The 25818-nt window shown below is 37.5% G+C and overlaps 1 protein-coding gene across 1 annotated transcript; it reads right to left on the bottom strand.

The window, feature by feature from the left end:
* Positions 1-15204: 15204 nt before the first annotated feature.
* On the bottom strand, positions 15205-16979 carry LOC121367590. The gene is made up of 2 exons (XM_041491867.1): positions 16840-16979; positions 15205-16458 (listed from the first exon to the last, which is right to left on the bottom strand). Exon 2 carries the CDS (start codon positions 16453-16455, stop codon positions 15418-15420), a length of 1038 nt encoding a protein of 345 aa, XP_041347801.1. The 5' UTR covers positions 16456-16458; positions 16840-16979; the 3' UTR covers positions 15205-15417.
* Between the last annotated feature and the right edge of the window lie 8839 nt (positions 16980-25818).

Genomic DNA, 25818 nt, shown 5'->3' with positions numbered 1-25818 from the left:
CATGGATGTGTAATTAGTTTTAAACTAATGAGAGATTCTAAAATATTTTTGTTCAAGTTCTCCAGTGTGATTTTCATGTGCAAATTGTCTTGTTATAATTAACAAAGTTTTGTGTTCATTTTCAGAGATGACTTTATGCTCATTAACATTTTGTTATCTGTGACAATAATTCTTTTTCTAGAAATGTATAAGTTATAACAGCAACATTTTTGTTTTATTTAGTGCAACTTTGGAACTGAACAAAGGACAAAAACATTTATTGTTCACATAGCTTTTATTTACAAATATTATTGAAACTGGTTCAATTATCTTAAAAGAAAGAAAAAAGAGATGCAACGACAATGACCAATGTAACTGTGGTCTGAGACTGACGGTTTACGGCAGCATGTAATAAAAGTACATGAACCTGCCACACGTGTTTGTTACATTAACCAGGTTAATAATGGTATGCAAATTTACAAGGTCTCTAGGTAATGTGTTGTTGTGGGTGGGTCATTTGCTTACGAGCCAACAGGACCTGTGTACCTGAGAGCATAACGATTTCAAATATTTAGTTAAAATACGTGACGTCAAACTAATTTGTGCTAATCGTGATGGCGTCATATTATCGATGGCGGCGACTTTATTACTGTGAATTACAGAAAATTGAATTAAAATGTTATTTTAGAAGTGTTATAGGATAAATAGAATTCGCTACTCGTGTTTTTTAACATGTAAAATATCAACCTCGTCTAGACAATACAGATTAACATAGACTCGGTTAATATTTTCCATATTAAAAAATACTCGTGACGAACCCTTTATATTTGCGTCTTGTGTATCGACAGTATTTTACAAGTTTCTCGAACAAGTTCGGAAAGGAAGTTGGATCCACGATCACTGTGTAATACTTTTGGAGAATCATGGCGACATATAACACCATGCACCGATTTATCTGCAACAGGTATTGTGTTCATGTTATTTACAGAAACTAGTTCTACATTCTTTGTGAAATAGTCTACAAACACCAACAGGTATTTTGTTTCCGGTTTTGTTTGTACTCATTCGTTCAAATGGAGAATTGGTCGCTATAGGTGTGATCTTCGCTCGAACGTGTTGAACTGGTCGATATCGTTCATTACACCATTCACAAGTTAAAACCCAGTTTGCAATATCTGCACACATACGAGGCCAGAAATAGTTTAATCTTATTTTACTGATAGTTCTGTCTTTTCCAAAATGCCCTCCAGAAATGGGTGAATCATGCATTTCTTGCATTATTTCATACGTCGTCGCCTTTAGAATAGCCAGTTGGATGGTAGCTATTTTGTCTTTTCTGGTGTGCGACTCTCTCATCCAAACATAAAAAAGAACATCTTCATGAATGAAATAAAATCTAGACATGGTCAAAATGTCTTGTCTTTTTTGTTGTTGTTTTTGTCTGCTGGCAGGCTATTTGTTTTCAAATATATGAACATATTTTTGTATTGGGAATCATTTGATAATTTAGATTGCAATTCTTTTAGTTTATTCTTGACGGAATCAGTAATTTCTGCGTAGTTCTTGTGCAGGTAAACAATTTAATTTTGTTTTTGCCTTTCTGTATTTTGAAGTTCAGTTGCTATATTTTTCATTCTTATCAGTTTCTGGTATATTTACAGTTTGTTCAGCTTGTAATACGATGAATGAATGAATGTTTAACGACACCCCAGCACGAAAAATATATCGGCTATTAGGTGTCAAACTATGGTAATGCAAACAAATAAAGTGAAGATCAACATCAATATAAAAATTCAAGATTTAAATAAAAACACAGTGTAAAGAACTGTGCAAAAATACAAATATCACAGATAGATACTCACTTTTACTCAAAATTTCAATTGTATCTTGAAGAAACCAAGGTGATTTGTGCTGGTTTGGCCATTCTCAAAGATAATATTACACCCCTGCACCACGGTGAGGTTACAGCACGCTCAGGTCTGTAATATCTGGAGACATAATTTCAAGACTGGGTGTTTAACACTATTCTGTATTCATTTCCAGTCTACATTTCACATTTTGTTCAGTATGTTCTGAATCTGTGTATGTCCGTCTAGAAACTCTGTCTCATTAAATTGCCGTGCTGAATTCCCGGTCTAACTATTACATTTACTTTTTAATACATGAGAAGAACGAAAAGAAAGAAAGAAATGTTTTATTTAACGACGCACTCAACACATTGTATTTACGGTTATATGGCGTCAGGCATATGGTTAGGGACCACACAGATGTTGAGAGAGGAAACCCGCTGTCGCCACTTCATGGGCTACTCTTTTCGATTAGCAGCAAGGGATCTTTTATATACACCATCCAACAGACAGGATAGTACATACCACGGCCTTTGATATACCAGTCATGGTGCACTGGCTGGAACGAGAAATAGCCCGACGGGGATCGATTCACACCGACCGCGCATCGAGCGAGCGCTGTACCAATGGGCTACGTCTCCCTCCCCCCCCCCCCCCCCCCCCCCCCCCGACATGAGAAGAGTCACCCAACGTGCAATTCTTCCAGTAGGTTCCTTGACTGATAATAACCATTTTAAGCAGAATGGTCGACTATTACTCAGAATGAACTATGTCGAAGCAAGTAATCGAAATTTTTAATGCAACAACTACCACAAGACATTCTTGTTCCGTAATAGTATAGTTTCCTTCACATGTGTTTAATGATCTACCGGCATATGCGACTACGCGTTCTACACCACATTGTGTTTGACGTAACACAGCGCCAACAGAAAATGAACTAGCGTCTGACACTTGGGTATCGTGAGTGCATAGAACCTATCTGCTAATGATATATTAGAGTTATATTACGGAATGTCCTTTCCTGAACATATCTTTTACAACAGCCTCCACAATCTCATATTTAAATTAAATTAATACCTATATGGGCTATTCAGCTTTATTTATTAACATTTTCACAATTGTACAAGAAGTATTTTGTAAATATGCTCAATTTTAAATAAGATGCAGACATTTTGAGTGTGCAATTTATAAGCTGAAGGTGAACTCCAGTCACATTAAATTTTATAAAATACATTCATTCCAAGATCACATTATTTTACATTATAGGACAATAAGCAAACAAAAACTGATCAAAGAATACTGTTTTAAAGACAGTACTATTCTGTAAAATGTGTGTCCTTTCCTGAACAACATAACTTGTGTTCATTACAATGACAAGCATACAGATACATGTACATGTATATATTTAGTATGCTATTTTCTTATTAAACACGTACAGGAAATTCACAGTAATTCCTAACATGTCACACATTTAGAACAGTGTGATAACACCATTTTAAATATTATATGTGGAAAGGTTATTAACTATATATCGATTTTTTTAAAGGAATGCTTAAGCAGGGCTTTTGTACTGGTATTCATATTCAACGATATATAATGCACATTATTGCTTAATATCAGCAAGTATAATCTTATAGTTAATTAATAAAACGGTTAAATGTGACGGCTATTATATATAGCGGGCGCAGCCATTTTGTACCACCCCAGTGAATACGTCCTCTGGCGAGTCGGTGGTTACGTAATACTTAATTTCTCACGTCAAGAATTAGTCTTAGAACTGAAGAAACAAACGTACGTGATTTTTGCTGATGCATCACAATGTTCTGTAATAATATCCATCCCAGTAAGCCAGCAATAAGTTTTATTATTTTTCAATACAAAATAAACCATCATTGTCAAAGTGGCTACACAACGAGTCGAAATAATTGTACCATGATTTGTCCATGCATGAACCTACGTACTGAAGTGATACACGGAGTGTTTTCTTAGTTAATTGGTCTATTCTAATAGTGCCGGTTGATTCCTGATTGGCAGGTGTATATTTGATAGGTATCCAGACGAACCAATTAATTGCCGCGGTCTAGACAGAAAAATACATACCGGTATTGTGTAATAACCTGTCGCCCCTAAAATGACAATGGACATGGTTTATTACTGTAAATAGATCTGTAAATCTAAAATCACAGAACTGACCAATTACGTAGTCCCAAGAACAGAACAGAACTTTATTTCACTCAATCCGCTATTCAGTGGCACATGAGGTAGATTAACAATAATTATATGATGGGGTTTACAGGAGAAAATGTATATGTACAATATCAAAACAAAACATTAATACTACTAATAATAATAATACAAAATGAAATATATTTCTAATAGTAGTAATCTATCTATATATATATATATATATATGCAAACATGGATAGTAGTAGTCGGAATAAGACAGCATAAGCTTGGGAGACAATTCTTTTTAAGGTTTACCAAATGTATCCGTAATTTCTTTGCACAACTTTTTTAGAAGACTTATTTTGTCATTTGTCATTAGTTGTTTAAATTTCAGCATATTGGGTTTGTTATAATATATGGCTTTAACAAAAAAATTCGGGAGTTATTAAAGAAAGAGCATGTAAGTAGATAGTGAAATTCGTCTCCGATGTAATTTTTGTTACATAGTGTACATAGTCTGCTTTCTACTGGGGTGTTGTTCCATCGTCCTGTTTCGATTGGTAAGTAATGGTTTGATGTTCTAAATTTTAGTAACGTAGTCCAGGATATTTGTGGTAATTTTATAATATATTTTTCTAATGTTAGGTGTTCTTTAAAGGAAACATGTCACGTAAACCATATTTGGCACCAACCATGTACAATTAATTATAAATTGAATCACCTAAAAAACATTTTTATAAAAAATTAATTACTTAAAATATCTCCATAAAAGAACCCCAGATACGAGCTCTTAGCGGAAATTGCCGATCTTTAATGAGCAGGGCAGTCACGAGGTCCGTGACGTCAAAGACGCGTCGCTTGATCTGAAGCCGTACACTTAAAAGCATTAGTCCGTACCACTCATAAAGAATCTAAGACTTGCACAGCTTACCAAAACAATGAGTGTTCGTTCGCAAAACGTTTTGCCGTATCAATATGAGCTGTTAGTAAATGAAGAAAGACACACATTTACTTACAACAGTGATACTGAAGAAAAAACGGATAGCGAGTCAGAGGGTGGAGAAACTGATGGTGCCAGACCAGACCGGTCGACCAATTTACAGCCCGGAGCCCGAAAGTAACCCGGAGACAAAACCAAAACTCGGATGCTAATGCCGAGGTGTATACTGTTCATATTTAGCATAAAGATACACCTCGATATGATGTATTTAAATATGTAAAAAATATAAATGTAGGACAAACATTTTTTGGGTTGTTTTTTTGTTGAAAATATCGCATTTTTTATGTTCGGGCTGTACATAATGAAATCTGTATGCACAGTGTAAACAAACGCTCTAATTTACGACAAGGCGCTTCACTTTCATTAACCTGGCTTGTAAAACAACATAAATCACTTGAGAGTATAATCAACTTTTAAACTAAATATATTTCTATTTGCATCAATAGAACGAAATGGGGTTATAGTATTTTTCTCTCGTAAAAAAAGTAGCATATTATTAGGCCTATTGGTCGGGTGCGTTAGAGTAAAAACGACCACTCACGATACCCAAGTGATAATTTTCTTTTCTTTGGTACTACGTAATTGGTCAGTTTTGTAATTTTAGATGGGAAAGTCTACTTAATCAAGGGTTTTACAGCATTATTTACAGTAATGAAGCAGGGCGGCTGATAATGTTCATTAACATTGTACTATAGTCGCGACAGGTTACGCCACAATACCCTGGGATCTTAAAAAAACTGGCACGTATTTTGTACGTATGTCTAGACCGTGGTAATCACTTACCTGGTCGATAACCCTGCAATATACACCTGCCAATCAGGAATCACATGTGCAGGCCACGGAAAGAAAGGACCAATTAACTAAAACAACACTCCGATTCTCAAGTCAGCCCGTGGATGAAACATAATAGTTATTTCGACACCGACAGTAATGGTTTATTTTGTATTGAACTTCGTGTTGCTTTGGGGCTTCGGGCGATGAGGAACGTTTTTGTGACGTATTCCGCCCGAAGATTAAAAACATTATTTAAAATTATTATTGTTTTCTACACGTTTTTTAAAAACATATTTAAATACATCCTACTGAGATGTATCCTCATGCCAAATCCCATGTTTGTATATGCCATATTTAATTACTTGTTGACGTTTCCTTCTTCGGACGGTGAATACAGATTTTGTTATGTAGGCCTACAGCCCTAACATGAAAAATCTTTTTTGTTTTAACATATATAAATACATCATGCTGAGGTGTATCTTTGTGCCAAATATGTACAATGTACACCTCGGCATTCGCAACCGAGTACTGTTTTTGTCTCCGGGTAACGTTCGGGCTCCGGGCTGTAAATGGGCCGACACCAAAGTACTATGCGGGTGTTGGTGTCCAATCTTTTCTTTTGCGATAAAATACACGCGTCTTTCTTAGGATACCATCCTTGTGAAAACCATAAAAAGACAATCCCGATCGTTTAAACTGTTTATTTTTACACCCAAAGGCCGCGCAGTACGGCACTGTTGAACTGAAAAGATCGTAAGCCCCTTACTCCATATATAAACAGTTAACAACAATGGAAGAGTACAGCGGCTCTGACGTCACTTCCCTTTTTTTCCGAACGCTCACGAAGAAATATGCATAAATCGTACTTTGATACTGATTAGCGTAATTTCTTCATTTTAAGTTGACTACACGTATTTTATTGTTATAAAGTTATTTGTATATTATTTTTATATCATTTTTCTTTTAAAATGAGCTATAATATGGTCTCGTGTCATGTTTCCTTTAAATGTGGTGTACATTTTACCCCTTGATGATGATGCTATGTCGCTATTCCATTGTTGTAGGTACTGATCGTTTTGTCTTAATTTAACGTGATGAATAAGTAGTGGTATAGATGAAAAGTTTTGTGACATCCAAATACTGGTCATACCTAGTTGGTTAAATATGTTTTTCACGTGTTTTATCCACTTATAATTATATCCAGATATGTTAGAGTCGTGTAGCATTAGTTTATACAATAAGAAGGATGTTTTTGTTGGTTTTCCAGAAACAATTCGGGCCCAGATACTTATCATCCTTTGTTGGATAATTAATTTAAGGGGTTTTCTTCCAAGTTCACCGTATATCATGAATGGTGGGGTTCCTTTCCTTACTGGTAGGATGTGTTTTAAAAATTTAATATGAATAGCTTCAATAATATCAATATTTTCATGGCCCCATATTTCACATCCATATAAAAGAATCGGGAGAACCATGGAATCAAATAATTTTAATTTACATTCAACTGAAAAGTTATTGTCTTTAGATTTTGATAAGATAAAGTACATTGCTTTTGTCGCCTTTTGTGTTAGCAGTTTGTTTTGTGATTTTAAATCTATTAATTTGGTAAAAGTTAACCCTAAATATTTGTACTCTTTTACGTTTTCGAGTGTTTGGTTTCCTAATGTAAATACCTTCTAGTAGTCATTAGCAGTACCATTAAAAATTATTATTTTAGTTTTGTTTACGTTAACTTTAAGTTTCCATTTATTGCAATATTGTGAAAAGGCATTAAGGGATTGTTGTAAATCGGAGGCGTTTGTTGCGAGAAGCGCAGTATCGACGGCATATAATAAGCATAGAAAATAAAGAGCGGTTTCCGAGATTTTTGCTATGTCATCTGTGGCTATAGATACCCCAGTACAATTGTGGTTTTTTAAGTAATTATCTAGATCATTTAAATAAATAGAAAACAAAACAGGTGACAAATTTTCTCCTTGACGGACACCGATATTGCAAGGGAATAGATCTGATGTTTCATTTGTTTGTACAAATGCAAGATTTTATTCCTTGATACATTTGGTAGATAATTTTGAAGAATTTTCCATTTATGTTATTTTTAAGCAATTTTTGCCAAAGACATGTCCTGGAGATTAGATCAAATGCTTTTTGAAAATCTACGAAAGCGCAAAATAATTTCTATTTTCTTTTCTTCAGAATTTCGATTAATGAATGTATATTAAATAGGTGATCAGTGGTAGAGTAACTTTTTCTGAAAGCTGTTTGAGCTTCGTTTAATATATTATTTTCTTCAATAAAGGTATTTAATCGGTTGTTTAAAATAGTCGTAAGTAGTTTCGAGATGCAACAGAGCAGCGTTATCGGTCTATAGTTTTCAGGGAGTAAACGATTTCCTTTATTTTTAAAAATGGGTTAAATTACCCCCGTCAACCACTCATTTGGGAAAACACTGTTATCGAGAATTATGTTAAATAACTTGGAATAAAGAAAGGAAAATTATCACTTGGGTATCGTGGTTGTCGTTTTTGCTCCAATGTAGCATACCAATAGGCCTAATAGTGTACACTTTTCCTTTAGATTATTTAAAAGAGAAAATTAATATAACTCCATTTCGTTCCGTTAATGCAACTTGAAATATATTTAGTTAAATAGTTTATTATATTATCACGTCATTTATGTTGTTTTACAAGTCAGGTTGACCAAAGAGAAGCGCCTTGTAGTAAATGACTGCTTTTGTTTACACTGTCAGGGTTTCTGCAAGAGGGTAAAATGGGTATGGCGCCATACCCAAATTTGTTTATAGATTGTTGGGTTTTTTTAAAGTTAACCTTTTGACAAAATTAATTACTCTTATGATTACTGTATGATCTTCTTAACCCTAACACCCACCATATCCCCAATTGACTGTGGTTGCATTCAATTCCACAGCGCCATACCCTAAAATGTCTTCCTGGCAGAAACACTGACTGTGCATACATGAGTTGGTTGGAGGTGACGTCACTTCGCCCCAACTACAATACCGGACGCCGCAAAAACAAAAGAAAATGGCTGCCCCCAGTTAGCAGGGATAATCACGTTTTTTGTTTTGTTTTTTGTTTTTTTTTTGGGGGGGGGGGGGTTATCAACTCTAAAATTACACGTTTTCCATTTCTTAAAGTGTCAGTTTGTGTTGGTGGTCCGGATATGCATCTTTCCAACACATAAGGCTCATGTTTAAGTTTACTCTTCCTTTAACTACAAGTATTTACACTTTTAATACATGGTGACTTAATTCCATGTTACAAGTCTATTCCGTGTTAAAATGCCATACAAATAAATGGCATTCTGCACATGATACACAGACTATACAGAGAAAGACATACGGGAACACTTGGTATTGTATATTATTAGCATCATAATGTTTGTATGAAGCACGGGCGCAAGAAGGTGCCAAATGTATGTGGGTGTGAGTATGTGTGTGTGTGCGTGTGTGTATGTGTGTGTGTATGTGTGTTTGTGCGTGTGTGTATGTGTGCGTGTGTATGTGTGCATGTGTGTGTATGTACGTGTGCATGTATGTGTGCGTTGGGGTGTGTGTTGGGGGTTCGTGTTGTGGGGTCTCAATTTCTAGTACTTGTGAATCGACATTAGACTTGCACATGGGTATGCTGACTATAGGAAAGCACGTTAGTTTGAGTGGAAAAACTGACAGTGGCGGAAGAGGCTGGGTTACCGCCGTATTCGACTGTTCGGTTTTGGTGCATTGTGAGTTTGCACGTGATTGAGTTCATGATGGAGCCTGTCATGAAGTGCATGTCGTTTTTAGTGATCATACTATGCCACACATAGTTCATGCTGCATGGAGATCGAGCGACGGTATATGTGTGGTCAGCATCGGTTCATGGGCGGATCCAGGAAATATTTTTAGGGGGGGACCAAAAAAGAAGGGCACATTGACTCGTCAAAAGGGCACCTTACTACAAGTTTTGATATTTACAATTAATATGAATTCCTACAGTTCTACGTCATAATATACTAGCAATAATGAAGTAAATTGGCGTCACTCGCGTTAGAACCTCAATGGGGCCCCATTGAGACTCAATAACACAGACACATATCTGCAAGCTTGCGCATGTACACGAAAATCTTGATTTCATTTATCTACAATATAATTATTGTTTACTTAAAAAAAAAAAAATTCTACAAACAAAAAGGGCACTTGGACATTTTGAGGGCACTTGAACAATTTTTTGGGGGGACGCGTCCCCCTGGTCCCCCCCCCCCCCTTGGATCCGCCCATGCGGTTATACGTTTGCGGTGCTGAAGGCCAGTTAGTTAAGCCTTAAACAATTACCAATATTATGTGCAAATTGGACTCCAATAAGTGTCAGAATCGTCCAATATTTTATGTGTATCGGCGTCCTACTTTTACTTATTGGCGCCCAGCTCTCAATGAGGTCAGCAAGAGGCGAAACATTACAAAGAAAATTTAATTTCAAAAATGTTATTTTAATAGCATTTTTATCCAGTTTACATGTTGAATGTCACTTTCGTACCATTACGCTCAACCACGAATTGAACACAACTTTGTTGCACGGCGTTCGATGCATCTGTTGACACTACTGTTGCATTATCGGATCGACCGGCCTGTTGACGAAGAGGAGTGCTGTAAGGGGGTGGCTTCAAACTGTTGGTGGTCGCGGAAACTTTTCGTTGTACCACGTCATCTACCATTTTGAGCAAATCGTCGCTCGTCCTTTTGTACCTGCAAACGAGGATTAGAAACATGTAATTTTCTTCTATGCTATATTGAACATATACGCCGATATGCGATTTCTAAGGGGAGAGGGGTGGGTGATTGAATGCCGGTGGGATAATATAACACTGACATCTATCCCACATATTGTATTACCTGAATGCTAAACATATAGCGCTGCAGTATGTTTTAAGATGAGACAATTCATGTTACATATCATTTTCTTGGAAAACATTCCATTCTTTTTTTGAGGGTATTTTTTCTTCACCATTGCAAATATCCCTTCACACGACGGGTCTATAAAATCCATAACGAACATTTAGCGAGTGTAAGCAGTCGAACATTAAATTATTACAAGGCCTTATGACTTAGTTTTTGGTCCTTGTAATGGTTACTTTCGACCATTATAATTATACAAAATATATATACATGTACATGTAGTTACAAATAAATCCAAATTTGTGTCGGTAAAAAAAACCCTAACTAAATAAATTACTTTCTACAAGACAAACTTTGAATTATCGATATTTTGCAATTGCGTAGTTAGCAGAAAATTCGTAACTTGATATATACATGTACGTTCTATAATTATAATGTCCGAAAGGCTCCATTACAACCGAAAACTGTTATAAGGCCCTTTAGCTGAGGACATCAATGATACTTACCCTCGAATAGCTGAAGACCTATGACCAGTCCGTTCAGCTATCAGTTGCTCATCAATGCCACATTCATACAACCGGGTAGCCGTCGTGGCACGAAGGGAGTGATTGGTGTAGAACCCAATTGAATCCGGCATTCTCACAGAGCCGCCTGACAACTCCTGATAGAAGGTGTCGCCCAACAGGAATAGAACAGTACCATAAACCTTGTTTGGTATATTTAAGTGGTCTCAGATAGAAATCGTCGCAGTCATGGGGCCTGTAAAGATTAATCTCGTAGTAACATTACATATAAGCTTTATGAATTTTTGGACCATTTAGATCAAAAGAGGAAACCCGCTGCCGCCACATGGGCTACTCCTACCGAAAAGCAGCAACGGTTCTTTTATATGCAGTTTCCCACAGACAGGACAGTACATAGCACAGTCTTTGATATACCAGTCGTGGAGCACTGGTTGGAACGGGAAAAGCCCAATGTTTGACATCCACCGAGGAGGTTCGATCCTGCGACGGAAGCTCTCCAAGCGAGCGCACAACCGACGGGGCTAAATCCCGCCCCTACATTTTGAGACGCAAACACGTAACATACCTTTAAGTTTGTACTCACCGTAACGACATATATTTTTTGTGGAGTCTAACGGGACATCGTGTCGGATCTTCGTTGTTCGATCCAATCGTGATTGATTTCGGTGTCAAGTTCTTGTGCTTCAAACCACCTACATTAGTTTTGGTGACGCCCTCAGTGTATACAAGATATCGCTCCCCACTCTTGGAAACTATCTTAAAATTGGAAAACGTTCCAACTTTTAAAGCACGATGCTCCTCCGAGACAGAAATTAATGCCATTTAAGTAAAAAACGGTGTCTAATAATTTCTGAGGTGTATCTTCCCCCAAAATTCCCTTTTGCCACAGCAAGTCCTCTTGTTCACAAGAAATCACGTCCGCTTTTTTTCTTTGAATGCCTATTCCTTCCTTTGCTAAAAACTTAATTTTTGCGTCCAAAATATTTCGTAAACCACTGAATTCGAAATCACTATTGAAGTTGACATCCCTGCCATTTTGTCTCAAAAAGCGCTGTAGTGACATGAGTATTTCATGAATAGTGTTACCATGATATTCTTTGCCTTTTTGGTTTCTAATTTCTGTTACAAAAAAACATAGCTCTCTATTCAAATCCGTAACGGGCAGATTCAGAAGACTTTTTCCAAAATCGGAACACACACCCCGCCTTTTACGATGCCACGAGTCAAAAATTCTAACCGCCCATTGACCCTTCTTTTCGGTGTTTTTGTTTTTACCCGAGTTTTCTAAATCGTAATACTCTTTTTCAGTTAATGGTTTGCCGAAACGCCCATTAGCAATATTGTTCTCTATTTGTTGCGTGGCTTTCAAAAGTTCTTCATCGGAATCGTTACTATTGGCGTGTACAGAATTAGTTTGGTCATCATTTAATATTTCTTGCGTGGCTTTCAAAAGTTCTTCATCGGAATCGTTAGTTTTGGCGCCTATAGCATTACTTTTGTCATCATTTAATATTTGTTGCGTGGCTTTCAAAAGTTCTTCATCCGAATCATTAGTATTAGTTAATTCGATATCAAAATCACCTTTTACTTTTAAAAGATCTTCAAAATCGGAGTCAATGCATGTCATATCCATTTTTAGCATGCTGTTCATCAGTGTAATAAAATGATACAATATGCGCGATCGACTGTCTTTTGTCTCCAATAAGCAGTCACGTGAGGAAAACGTTAACGTGTGCATTACAAGATTTTCACGTGCATGTCATGAATTAAGCCGACATGTAGAAAAATGCATTTCAAACCGAGCACGCCAATAAGTTAGCTATATGTTTGAATAGCCGGTATTTCTATATTTAGGTTTTAAGTGAAATAAACTACCCAGAGACTACAATATTTGTGCACGAGGTCCCGTCATCGGCCTACCGGCCTCTAGGAGAACAGCCACTCCCGAGGAAATCATTTCATCCCTCTTGTATCACTACAAAGTTTATTCCATCCATCTTGCATCGCCACAAGAGGACTGCCACTCCCAGACTAGTTTATTAAAGCACGCGCAGTTCTACCTTTAGTCTGTACTGCATTATCTTTTACCCTGTGTTAAAAATGAGATTTAATTTGTTTAATTTAATGGTACTTTGTAAAGAAACATGTTTATTTATACTGGATTTCTTTTTCGATTATTTTTTGAGTTGATATGTGTTTAACACTTGACATGTTTTTATATGACTTTTTACTTTATTTATTATGAAGTTAAACATCAATTCATCTGTTTTCTTTAACGCAAACGGTTATTATTCCACAAAAAAACACTCTAGTTTTAATTTTAGCTTTCAAGTTAAATTCCAATGTGATAATTGGTAGGCTAGTTGAATTTGAGATGTTTCTTTAACTGGCCCTGCCAGCGACCTTGGTTTCCATGTTAATTTTTAACCCTGAAACACATGGTATTTTTCGACGTCACGACAATTGTAACAATAAAAAATGCATACCACGAACAAATTGCATATTTGACATTAAACATATATAACGTTGTGAAATTCTATATTTTTATATATTCATCCAATACATTTCATTCTAATAACTTTAACTCTAATAACTCTAATAGTTTTAGAGAATTAGTGTGTCCATTATTTCGCCACTTGTCCATAAATGGCAGGACTGCCAAAGATGGGACCCAGCTGCCAAAAATCCAAACAGAGGATATAAGCTGAGAGTTCGTTCTGTATAGGGACTTGGGGTGGCAAGCACGTATAGAGAGGCGGTAAAAACGCTGTCCGCTGGGCGAACTTTATTAGTCCAGTGGACATAGGTAACTATATTTTACTGCTCTGTAGTAACTGAAAGGTATTTTATTGTGGCATTCAAGTATTCTAACTATGTATATTCTTGTTTTGCTTAGTGGGGGAAGGACAGCTGGCAATCTAAATCGGACCGACTAAAGTAAACTGTAGGCGTCGCTTACCCAAAATATATATAGAGAGGTTATAATATCTAGAACTGGTAATCCTAATATCATGACCTGGTAAATTATAGGTCCTCTGAATATTGGATGTAGAGAAGACATACACACGCACGCACACACGCACATACAGAAACATGTTTACTGTGTTCCTCATAGATCAGGAATTCTAGGAATTATTAAAAACTATTTTAAAATATACAAACTTAAAATTAGAGAAAGGATAAAGGTAACCGATAAAACATAACGGTGAAACAGCACATGTGCATTATTTACCATATGCAGAGCATGTATTGTTACCTGTTATTGTTGTATTGCAGTTTACCATGTGCAGTGCATTTCGACAGCATGTTGCGGTCACCTTAATTAATAGCAGCTCGGGACGTAGCCAGGTGATAAAGCGCTCGCTCGATGCGCGGTCAGTCTGGGATCGATCCCCGTCGGTGGGCCCATTGGGCTATTTCTCGTTCCAGCCAGTGCACCACGACTGGTATATCAAAGGCCGTGGTATGTACTACCCTGTCTGTGGGATGGTGCATATAAAAGATCCCTGGCTCGCTACGAAAAGAGTAGCCCATGATTTGGCGACAGCGGGTTTCCTCTCTCAGTATCTGTGTGGTCCTTAACCATATGTCTGACGATAACCGTAAATAAAATGTGTTGAGTGCGTCGTTAAATAAAACATTTCTTTTTATAATTAATATTATTTACACGCACGACCCATAACAATAGGCCTACATGGGAGTCATCGTCGTATACATAGGGCTTACTGTGCATGATTTAGGGGGGCTGGAGGGGTTGATTTGCCCGAAATTTTACCCAGATAAAAACTGCCCGAATTTCCCCCAGTTTTGCCCGAATTTGGGGGGGGGGGGCAATTGCCCGCCCCCCCCCCCCCCGGGTCGTACGCCCATGTTAGGGTAGGGTGGGGCAAGACGCACCCCTTAAGGGGAATTAAGTATATTTTTGTTCAGACCCAACATTTCAGCATTTTAATGGCATAATATGATAGACGTGTTGGTGTACTATGATTTGCTGTCTATTTCTGATGAAAAACAACTATATTGAACATGCAATCTTTAATAAAATATTTTTATCCAAGGGGGCATCTTGCCCCGTGCCTGGGGCAAAACGCCCTTTAATGTGGGGTAAGATGCCCCAGCATAAATGAAACAAAACTTTCAACTTTTAATCAAGGAAGAAACCTGAACTTCATTAAAACAACAGTTTGCCCCCCATTTGTATCTGAACTGGTGTTTGTATCATTGAATCAGATATCAGTCACTATCTGAATCACAGTTGGGACAAATAAAACAGTCTTGACCCTCTGTACAATCTCTGTGCGCCCATTTCTTACAGTCATGGCACTGGACCCACACTTCGCGTGGTCTGCTGTTTTCGAATGGTTCTCCACATATAAGACATGGCCACTCTTCATCCTCACTGCTGCTCATTTCGCACCTCTGTTTCTTACGTGGTCTTGGTTTAGCCTTTCCTTTTCCTTTTCCACTGCTCTGGCCTTTCCCCATTGTAATCATCTTTGCCGGTCTTAGTTCTTTCACAGTCTTTTTAGTTTTCTTTTCCGCTATCTCAACCAACCTGCTTTTGTATGGGGACGACGTCAGCACCTCAGCAGATTCCGCAACACGTGTCCGAGGGCGTCGATGTGACAGTTTGGGTCGTGGAGACAGCTCTTCTATGATCTGCTCTGCTGACTGGCATGACAATGGACGAGTATCTGGTGATGTGGCAAACATGTTTGTGGCTGCTGACTGACCTGCGACAAGAGTCACATGAGTCGACTGACCAGACACGGTAGGAACTTCATTCGATGTCCCAGCGACGGCAGGCGCATCAGTTGATTTCCCAGCGACGGCAGGCACATCAGTTGACTGACCAGTGATGCGGATAGCTATATCTGGATGACGACCGAAGAAGCCTTGCAACCAATCACGACCAGCCATCTTCGATTCGGATTTGAAGTTGTGCTTGATGCCAAGTCGTTCAGCTAGTTCAAAAGCAAGTCGCCTTACATCGACCGTCGATAGCCCATACAAAGACCTCTCCATGTGTGTAATATGTTGGATCAGTAAGCGTTCGACGTCATGTGACAACACTGGCTGCTTTGGCCCAAGAACAACAACGCCGCTGTATTTCACCTTGAGGTCCCGGTGTCGACGTAGCGTGCGAGCTGGAATACCATACTGGCGACTAACCTGCTTCAGCGGCTGATCTTTTAGGGCATTTAGTGCTGATTTGAGCTTTTCACCACCATACTTCCCTCGGTCCGTTTTCCTTTTATATATCCGAACCATTATCTGTAAGAAATCAAAGAAAGAAACTGAGAAAGCTTTTAATTGCATCATTTACATTGATATTATTAATATCATGTATTGTACGAGTTCAAAAAATGAAATTAGTTTAGTCTATTAAATGAGACTATCGTGTGGGCAAGACGCCCCCTTTCAGAGGCGTCTTGCCCCACGGTATGCATGACGTAAGAACATACTTTACGTCATCGGAATCCATATTTTCGCCCATGTGCGTCAACAATTTTTGAAACTTGAGATATTTATAAGTAATATTATAGTGATTGCACGTTGAAGTATAGTATATTGTTTTTCACAGAGATTAATTCATTACTTACCATATTTATAAAAATGGACTATAAAAACATAAAATGTGAATATTTTACGTACCGTCAGTTATCAGCGTTTGTGCTTTTGTATACACCAGCCGTTTGATGGCAGCACTGTCTGCAGTCGTTAGACATCCGCATAAAGTCCATACAGGCCGAGTAAATGGAAAGAGGCGTTTTACCCCGAGGGTGCGTCTTGCCCCACCCTACCCTACTATGTGTGTAGTAATGTTATCTAACGTTGTAGGCTATTTAACTCAAGAATTATAGCCAGCAGATAACATTTGGATAAGATGTATAAATTTGCGAACGACGATCATTTTATATTGTACAACTCTAAAATTAATAGATTGCTCTTTGAAGTTTCCGATCGATGAATTACTTAATACTAATTCTTCAAATTCTTTAAATCTTCTACTACATATTGCATAATTTGACATGACAAATCCCTCACTTATTTGAGCAGAAATTGCATCATTTCAGCACGACTTCCAAAACAAATTTTGTGGGTGGGGAGAGGGCATGCCTATGGCGCTCGCATAGTATAGATCTCATCATATACATTGCTGTCATGGCCGTACCAACTTTTAATTGCTTCCGACGCCCCTGATAAGCATGTCAGTTAGGCCTATACCCACACTGGATGTATCGGTGAATATCCCAGTAGTTTTGGTCGTGAGAACCTACTCGGCTTCGCCTCGGAGGCCCCACGATAAAAACTGTAGGGATAGTCACCGATACACATCGAGAAAGTGTGGGTATAACTTTTACAGGCGCATGTGAAGGAAATTATGCAAAGGGGGGTAGAGCGTGGCAGGTTAAGTTTGTAAAGGGTTTTGGTTATGTCTCACAGAAAATATATTTAAAAACAGAAAGAAAACAAAGGAAAGAAACAAAATTTAAAAGAAACAACGAAAACGCTTTGAACAGGGGGATGGACCCACCCCACCCCCCCCCCCACCCCGAGGTGGACCCCCCACCTCAGACAGACCTACAGTTCTCATGATACCGATATATAGCGCACGTTGACCTCTCAATTGGATCACGTGACTGGATTAAGCAGCTGACGTCTCGCACAGGTTCTGGGAAAGAGAATATATCTGTTCTTGTTTTTAAACACACCAGACGAAAAGACAACATGAGCATTTTGAAATCCGATGTTATAGTGATTGGTGCAGGACTGAGCGGTAAGTTGTAGCGTAGATTTAGCGAAATGCATACTGATTGCTTGCACGCCATTCTTAAATTGCTAGGCTACCCTGCTGCTCTGCTTTTGTTGTTGGTTGAGCGAGGCAGGAAGTGCCTCGTTACAAGTAACAAGCCGCGCTTTCATCAAAGGGAGCGACCGTAAATTACGTCACGTTACAAGGGGGTGCTGGGGGCTGTGTTGATGGGAGGGTAATTATTGAAGAGCTGATTCATCAGGATACAACCGTGACATAAAAGGAGGCAGGTTTTCCTTGATGAACTATAAGTAGAGATTGTGTAAACTTGATTTCAAATGAAAAATTATTATTATAATTATCATTGGCTGTCCCTTGACGCCCCCCGCTCCCTGAGCGTTTTAAAGTGTCCTTTTAAATTGTTATTAATTGTCTTGTTGTTGTAAATTCATCATCCATAAATGTATAACACTAAACTGGCCTGGAAAGGTGTTGGAGTATTTTTATTTCATAATTTCCAGAGAGCGAGATCGCCCCCTCACGCCGATTTTGCTCCACTTGTTGACTGGGTTAATTTTTTAATCACCTACCCCCAACCACCCAGTATTGATTGAAGAAGGTCAATATTTGAAAAATCTTGGCCCCCACCCCATCGCTGCTATTAAGTAGACATCAGCCCTTAAGATTTGGTGAATATGCGGGGATGGGGTGGGGGTGGCGGGGATGGGGTGGGGGGTGGCGGAGATGGGGTGGGCGGGGGGTTGTAGGCCATTTTCTTTAAATGTTTCACTACTTACATCCCATACCAGATTTTATGCATGTTGTTATTTTTTTAATCAGATGTCACTGACAAATCCAGTTGTTGTTACCTATATGTATCAGCTGGTGCAGACTACATAGACTAGGATTGAGTGGGATGTAGCCCAGTGGTCAAGTGCTCACTTGTGTGGTAGGGCGGGACGTAGCCCAGTGGTACAGCATTCGCTTAATGCGAGGTCGGTGGGGGATCAATCCCCGTCCGTGGGCTCATTGGGCTATTTCTCACTCCAGCCAGTGCACCACGACTGGTACATCAAAGGCCGTAGTATGTACTAACCTGTCTGTGGGATGGTGCATATAAAAGATCCCTCGCTGCTAAACGAAAAGAGTAGCCCATGAAGTGGCGACAGCAGGTTTCCTCTCTCAATATCTGTGTGGTCCTTAACCATATGTTTGATGCCATATAACCGTAAATAAAAATATGTTGAGTGCGTCGTTAAATAAAACATGTCTTTCTTTTGATGTGTGGTCAGTTTGGGATCGTTTCCTGTTGGTGGGTCCATTGGGCTATTTCTCGTTCCAGCTTGTGCACCACAACTGGTATATCAACGGCTGTGGTATGTGCTATCCTGTCTGTGGGATGGTGCAAATCCCTTGCTGCATTAGGAAAATTGTAGCAGGTTTCCTCTTATGACTACATGTCAGAATTGCCAAATGTTTGACATCGAACAGCCGATGATTAATTAATCAATGTGCTCCAGTGCTGTCGTTAAACAAAACAAACTTTAACATAGACCGACTTCAGAATGAGCTATTTAAGTGCCACCCAGAGAATTATGTAGACCTGCTTTTTTGTATTCCTCATATATGTCAACAAAATATTTTTGGTAAACAGAATTCTTGTTGTGGGTGGCAAATATGGGGATCAAAGTAGGGCCCCCCCCCCCCCAAAAAAAAAAAATAGGGTCAATTATTAATAGCATTATTGGGAGAGCAGATAACTGGGAGAACCTTTGAAATGATGACAGAAACATTAAACTTGGCACAGATGATCTCCCTGAGGCGTTTGTTAAATCCAGTCAATGAATCACATGAATTTTCAATATGGAGGCAATTTTTATATGCACATCTATGATGGGTCGTATTATGATATGGCATTGTCAGTCGATCTGTCCATACATGTACGTTTGTTAACTTTTTCTTGTCCAGACCATATCTTGCATACAAATGCATACAGGACCATCAAACCTCACATGTAGGAACAACGTGGGATGGCGGTGTGTCTTGTACTATTACTAGGGCACTGTGACCTACTTTTCACGTTCTACTGCACATAACAGTAAATCCTTGTTTGGACCATATTTTGCATACAGATGCATGTATATACGGGACCATCAAACCTCGCATGTAGGAACACCTTGGGATGGCGGTGTGTCACGTACTATTACTAGGGCACTGTGACCTACTTTTCACGTTCTACTGCACATAACAGTAAATTCTTGTCCAGACCATATCTTGCATACAAATGCATACAGGACCATCAAACCTCACATGTAGGAACACCCTGGGATGGCGGTGTGTCTTGTACTATTACTAGGGCACTGTGACCTACTTTTCACGTTCTACTGCACATAACAGTAAATTCTTGTCCAGACCATATCTTGCATACAAATGCATACAGGACCATCAAACCTCACATGTAGGAACACCGTGGGATGGCGGTGTGTCTTGTACTATTACTAGGTCACTGTGACCTATCTGTCCATGTTAAAATTGCCGAGAGGGTTGACATGGATTTCACTCCATCATGGTTCAGTTAAGGTGATGCGATAGCTAGATTTGGTTTCCAACAATTAATGTAATTTTTATTTATTATCCATTTTTAGAGAAATAAGGTTCTAAAATCTGTGACTGTATGCCTTTAATGTACCACTAGTTTTTCTGACTGTGCCACGTCGCCCTGTACAACATTGCGTAACAAACAATTGTTTATATACCAGTCTATGCATTACTGTGTACTAGCTGGAATTACATGTACAAACGAACTCACTCCAAACATTAGTCTCGATCAAAAAGACATTTATTTTGTATTGGTAAGTGCATGAGAAAGGTCTTAGTAGTGTGAGGATTTGTTCTGCAGAAAAATGTAGCTGAAGAAAAAGTGTAAGTGGAATAGTAGCAGGCGATTTTCGGTATTCCGTGCTTTATTTTCACTTTCATGACGGAATATTGGAAGAATTGTTTTACTATTCCATTTCGAAATTTACTATTTGCAGAATGGCGTAAAATTTGACCCCTGGTTTCAAACAATTTCACATCATAAAAAGCACTATATTACTAAATATGTTTATTTCCTTTAATTTGTGAATGTAAAAAACAACAACAAAAAATTGCTATCGGCATGAAGCAAAATTGGAAATGAGTTTATGATTTTTTTTAAACTTTAACACTTTACTTTAAAATTATCAATATATGCTACTTTGGTTAATGATTTCACAGTGAATAACATTATTGTTCTTTTATTTTTATTTATTTATTATTATGGGGGGGGGGGGCTTCTGAGTTGTTTTGTTGTGGGGGTTTTTTTTTAGAGGGGAGGGTTCATGACAGACAAGTTTAAATATTTAAAAAAGTATACCCCTCTATTTTTCAGGATGAATTTTACTTGTAATCTATGCAGGACATTGCATTTCTGGACATTTAATTTTCACAATTTTCAGGGGGAGTATAGCCTCGGTTTTTCCTTTGAAATTCCGGCGTTAATTTGGCACTCTTGACGTGAGTCCAACACACAGACTCAGTCAAAAACTGCTTTGATCCCATTGCAAATTGTCCTGCACGCTTGCCTTTTCACTATTCCTTAACATTTTGTCAATTAAATGTTAATTGCATGTAGGCCTATATTTGTATACATCAATTTAATTGGGAAACAAATGTGAAAACTTGCAGATGGACAACCTAATTTCATAATACGAAACGCTACTATATTAGTGAAAAACCAACAGTGTGGTGGAAATTCCCCGACCTCATTTTATGTCACACATAACTTTACATTTAGTCTACTTATCCATTTTAGTAACGTGCTGGATCGTAACGATCTAAACAGCTTTTTCTCAATTTTTCTACGTTTTCAGCAATTTACTTCATGGACACCATGATTTACGAATAAATGCCTAATTTCTTAAATGCCTTCAAAATGGAGGAGCGCTTATTCAAAGACGTGGGCCTACTTCTGGTCAAATACGGTACTCAATATAATAATCAGGGGCCTCACACACGCACGCATGCATGCTTGCTGCAGACTACGGAATTACAAAAATTGCAAGTGTACAAAAGGGATAAACAGGCACTTTGTGTTTGGAAAATTTGGTTGCCCGACGGACAACTGAATTGTAAATTTTGCTCATCTGAGCAATTTTTTTCACTCATCTGGGGCGAGCAGACAAGTGCTTTTGGCCAGCCCTGGTATATATATTTAGTTTTTTTTACGTCTTCCTCATCTGTCATGGTGCCCCCTCCTTTGCCTTGGTACCCTAAATATTTTCCTAAACAGTAGCACTGGGTGGTGGGTGGGTTTGGGGGTGTGGGGGGGGGGGGGGGCGTTCTGTACAACCCACAGGTTACTCTTACAAAAATCAACACTACAGGAAATTAAAAATTAAAAATGTTGACATGCAAGTAAAGCCTATATAGCCAATAGTCAACGACTAATAAATCAATGTGTTCTAGTGGTGTCGTTAAAGAAAACAAACATTACTTTGTATATATGGGTTATACATGTATTTGTTTTTGTGCGTGAAGGAGCACCATTTCAAAAGAGTGATCTTAATTCGGCTCCTTTTGATTTTGCTTATAGCAACGCCTTGATTATGGAATATAATATTGATCGTGAAAAAATTAACAATTGCAGCTTTTTACAATTACATGATACATTCATGTGTACTGTGTACATGTATGTACAATGTATATGATCCTTGTTGACGCGTTCTTTTGTTTTCTTTTTTTTTTTGCTTCGTCACAGTTTGTGGTTCATTAAAACAGTTTTCATTGCCTAGAGTAGAGTGTTGTAGTGTGGTTGGTTACAATACAGTATTCTTAAACTAAAGGAACAGTCCTGAGTTTACAACCATTGTAAAATGTTTCCGACCAATAAAGCCTTTTCGATGACGTAACATACAAATTAAATACATTTTCTTATTTAAAATATCAGTGTCTGTATTTACAAGGTGTTTGTTGTCCTAATGCTTATAGTAGCCCAAACCAGATTTTACCTCTCAATAATTTTGTACGTACAAAAAAAATATATATCACAAATTTAAGTAAAAATTGAGTGCTACAAACATTTGTATATGACCGCAAATGCATTCGATATACAGATACTGGTATTCTGAACAAGAAAATGTATTTAATAGTATGAAATAGTAGTCGCCAACAAGGTTCTGTTATCGCAAACATCTTACAATTGGCTGTAAACTCAGGACAGTCCCTTTAAGGCTCTGTTATCGCAAACATTGTACAGTGGCTGCAAACTTGGGACAGTCCCTTTAAGGCTCTGTTATCGCAAACATCGTACAATGGCTGCAAACTTGGGACAGTCATTTTAATAAAATTATTGAGCCATCCAAACTTCACATTATTAAAGAGAGAAACCGGTCCACAAGTGCTGGATTAATTGATTTATATGTTCCTTTGTTATGAAACAGAGTGGAAAAAACCAACAATGCTGTCAGTGGCAGCTGGTTAGTGCATGTAATCAACGAGTTAGGTAAGTTAGGGGTTGAAAAGCTTGTAGGTTTTTTCTCGTTCCAACCAGTGCACCACAACTGGATAAAGGCCGTAGTATGTGCTTTTCTGTCTGTGTGAAAGTGGATATAAAAGATCCCTTGCTGCATTAAAAAAAATGTAGCAGGTTTCCTCTGATGACTACAAATGTTTGACATCCAATAGCTGATGATTAATTAATCAATGTGCTCCAGTGGTGTCATTAAACAAAAAATATTTAAGTTTACTTTGACTTTTGTAAATGAATGTATGTCAGGATGAGTATATCCCAGGCCTGCAGTGTATATATTTAATGTTAAACAGTTAAAAGGGACTTCAGATTTTCCAGTCACACGTGGTGTCATAAAAAGGTGAAAAAAACTAACTTTCCCATTGTCAGATGTTATTGTTTTTAAGTTAGTCCTATGTATAAAAATGTTTGACATCCAGTATAGTCGATGATTAATAAATCAATGTGCTCTAGTGGTGTTGTTAAACAATATAAAGTTTTTTTAGTTTTCTTATAAATATATTCATGTACATGAGCTGACATTATGTCATTTTTAAACAGAGATGTGCAATAACAAACCAAAGTTTGAAACATGAAGATAACCCCATGAAATACAATGTATAAAGATAGCACATTGAGATATGAAGATAACCCCATGAAATATAAAGATAACACATTGAGCAGGGTTAGATCTTCACCATTTGTTCAGCCCGGTGTTAACAGGACTACCTGGCTTTCATTTCAGATATACATGTAGTCCCTTGAAGTTTCAGGTGGTCTATATTTTGTAATAATTTGAAGTTAAAATAAGGCTAGGGTTTGTTATTTTAATAATTTAGTACTGTGTAAATCATCTTGCATGTTCTGTACATTGGCCATTCGATGGTGATAGTTTAAGACAGGACGTGACATTCTGACTCTTATGATCTCCTTCACTAAAAATCCTTTTTAAATGGAAATGCAGTTTTATTATTTATAGACTCATTACATATAGTAGTATAAGCATGTCAGGCCTAATTTGTTTTTTGTGGGAAAAAAAGACAGACTTATAAACAGGGGTTGAAATTTAATTTTTTTACCACTATCCAAAAGGAATAGTGAATTTCAAAAAACAATTATTAATGTACCACTAGTTTTCCTGACTGTGCTACGTCATCCTGTACAACATTGTGTAACAAAACATTTTTTATATACCAGTCTATGCATTAACTGCATACTAGCTGGAATTACAAACGAACTCACTCCAAACATTAGTCTTGATCAAAAAGACGTTTATTTTGTACCGGTAAGTGCATTAGATAGGTCTTAATAGCGCGAGGATTTGTTCTGCAGAAAAATTTAGCTGAAGAAAAAGAGTAAGGGGAATAGTCACAGGTGATTTTCGGTATTCCATGCTTTATTTCACTTTCATGACGGAATATTGGAAGAATTGTTTTACTATTCCGTTTCGAAATTTACTCTTTGCGGAATAGCGTAAAATTCGACCCCGGATAAAGTGAAAAGTAAAATGTGCCAGGACGTGACGAAAATGGACATCACTTTTTTAACACTGCAGTAAATTCCAGAACTCTGCTCTCCTGATAGAATGTTTGCTTATTGAAATACACTGTTTAACACAATATCCAGTCTATTTCTAAATGCCATATAGAAATTTACGAAAAAAAACATTCTTTATGATGTAACATTTACTTTTTAAAATTTCGGGATCAGTACGAGCCAGGACTTGACTTTTTGTCCAGTTCACTTATACAACTAATAAATGATATGTATATTAAATACTATTAATGAAACACTGTTAGTTTATGAAATCATTGATATTTACTTGTTTTAAGTGTTTTTACCATCAAAATAAGTGCATAAAATCTTAATTAATTGAACTGTCGTTGTGTAAAAAACCCCATTCTCATACAATATTCATATATTAATATACTTTTATAACCAGTGACCATACTGTCAACAACATTGTTTATCCTGATGTTGCTAAGTTTGATGATTTTTGTCTTACCTTTACAATACATGTACAAACTAAAAAGATAAAGTATAGGTATAACGTTTTTGTTGGCTGCGGCATCAACTTTTGCATTTAGCTCAACATTGATTGTACAAATGTAGCTACATTTCTCATAAATCACATATTCCGCATCAGTAAAGCTTCATTTATAGTTCTGCCTATGAATGTTCACCTCAGTGCATGTCAAAATTTGTTTATCAACTTTATTATTTTAAAATTTTAATTTAGTTTTTTTAAGTTTAAATTTTTTTAATGTTTTAAAAACATTTTTAACATGCATTGAGATAGCTATCTACAGATGCACTATCACTGACATGGAATAAGTTTATGGTAGGC

The sequence above is a fragment of the Gigantopelta aegis genome, chromosome 1, assembly GCF_016097555.1.
Source record: "Gigantopelta aegis isolate Gae_Host chromosome 1, Gae_host_genome, whole genome shotgun sequence".
Lineage (NCBI taxonomy): Eukaryota > Metazoa > Mollusca > Gastropoda > Neomphalida > Peltospiridae > Gigantopelta > Gigantopelta aegis.
This window is presented reverse-complemented; position numbering and strand designations above follow the sequence as displayed.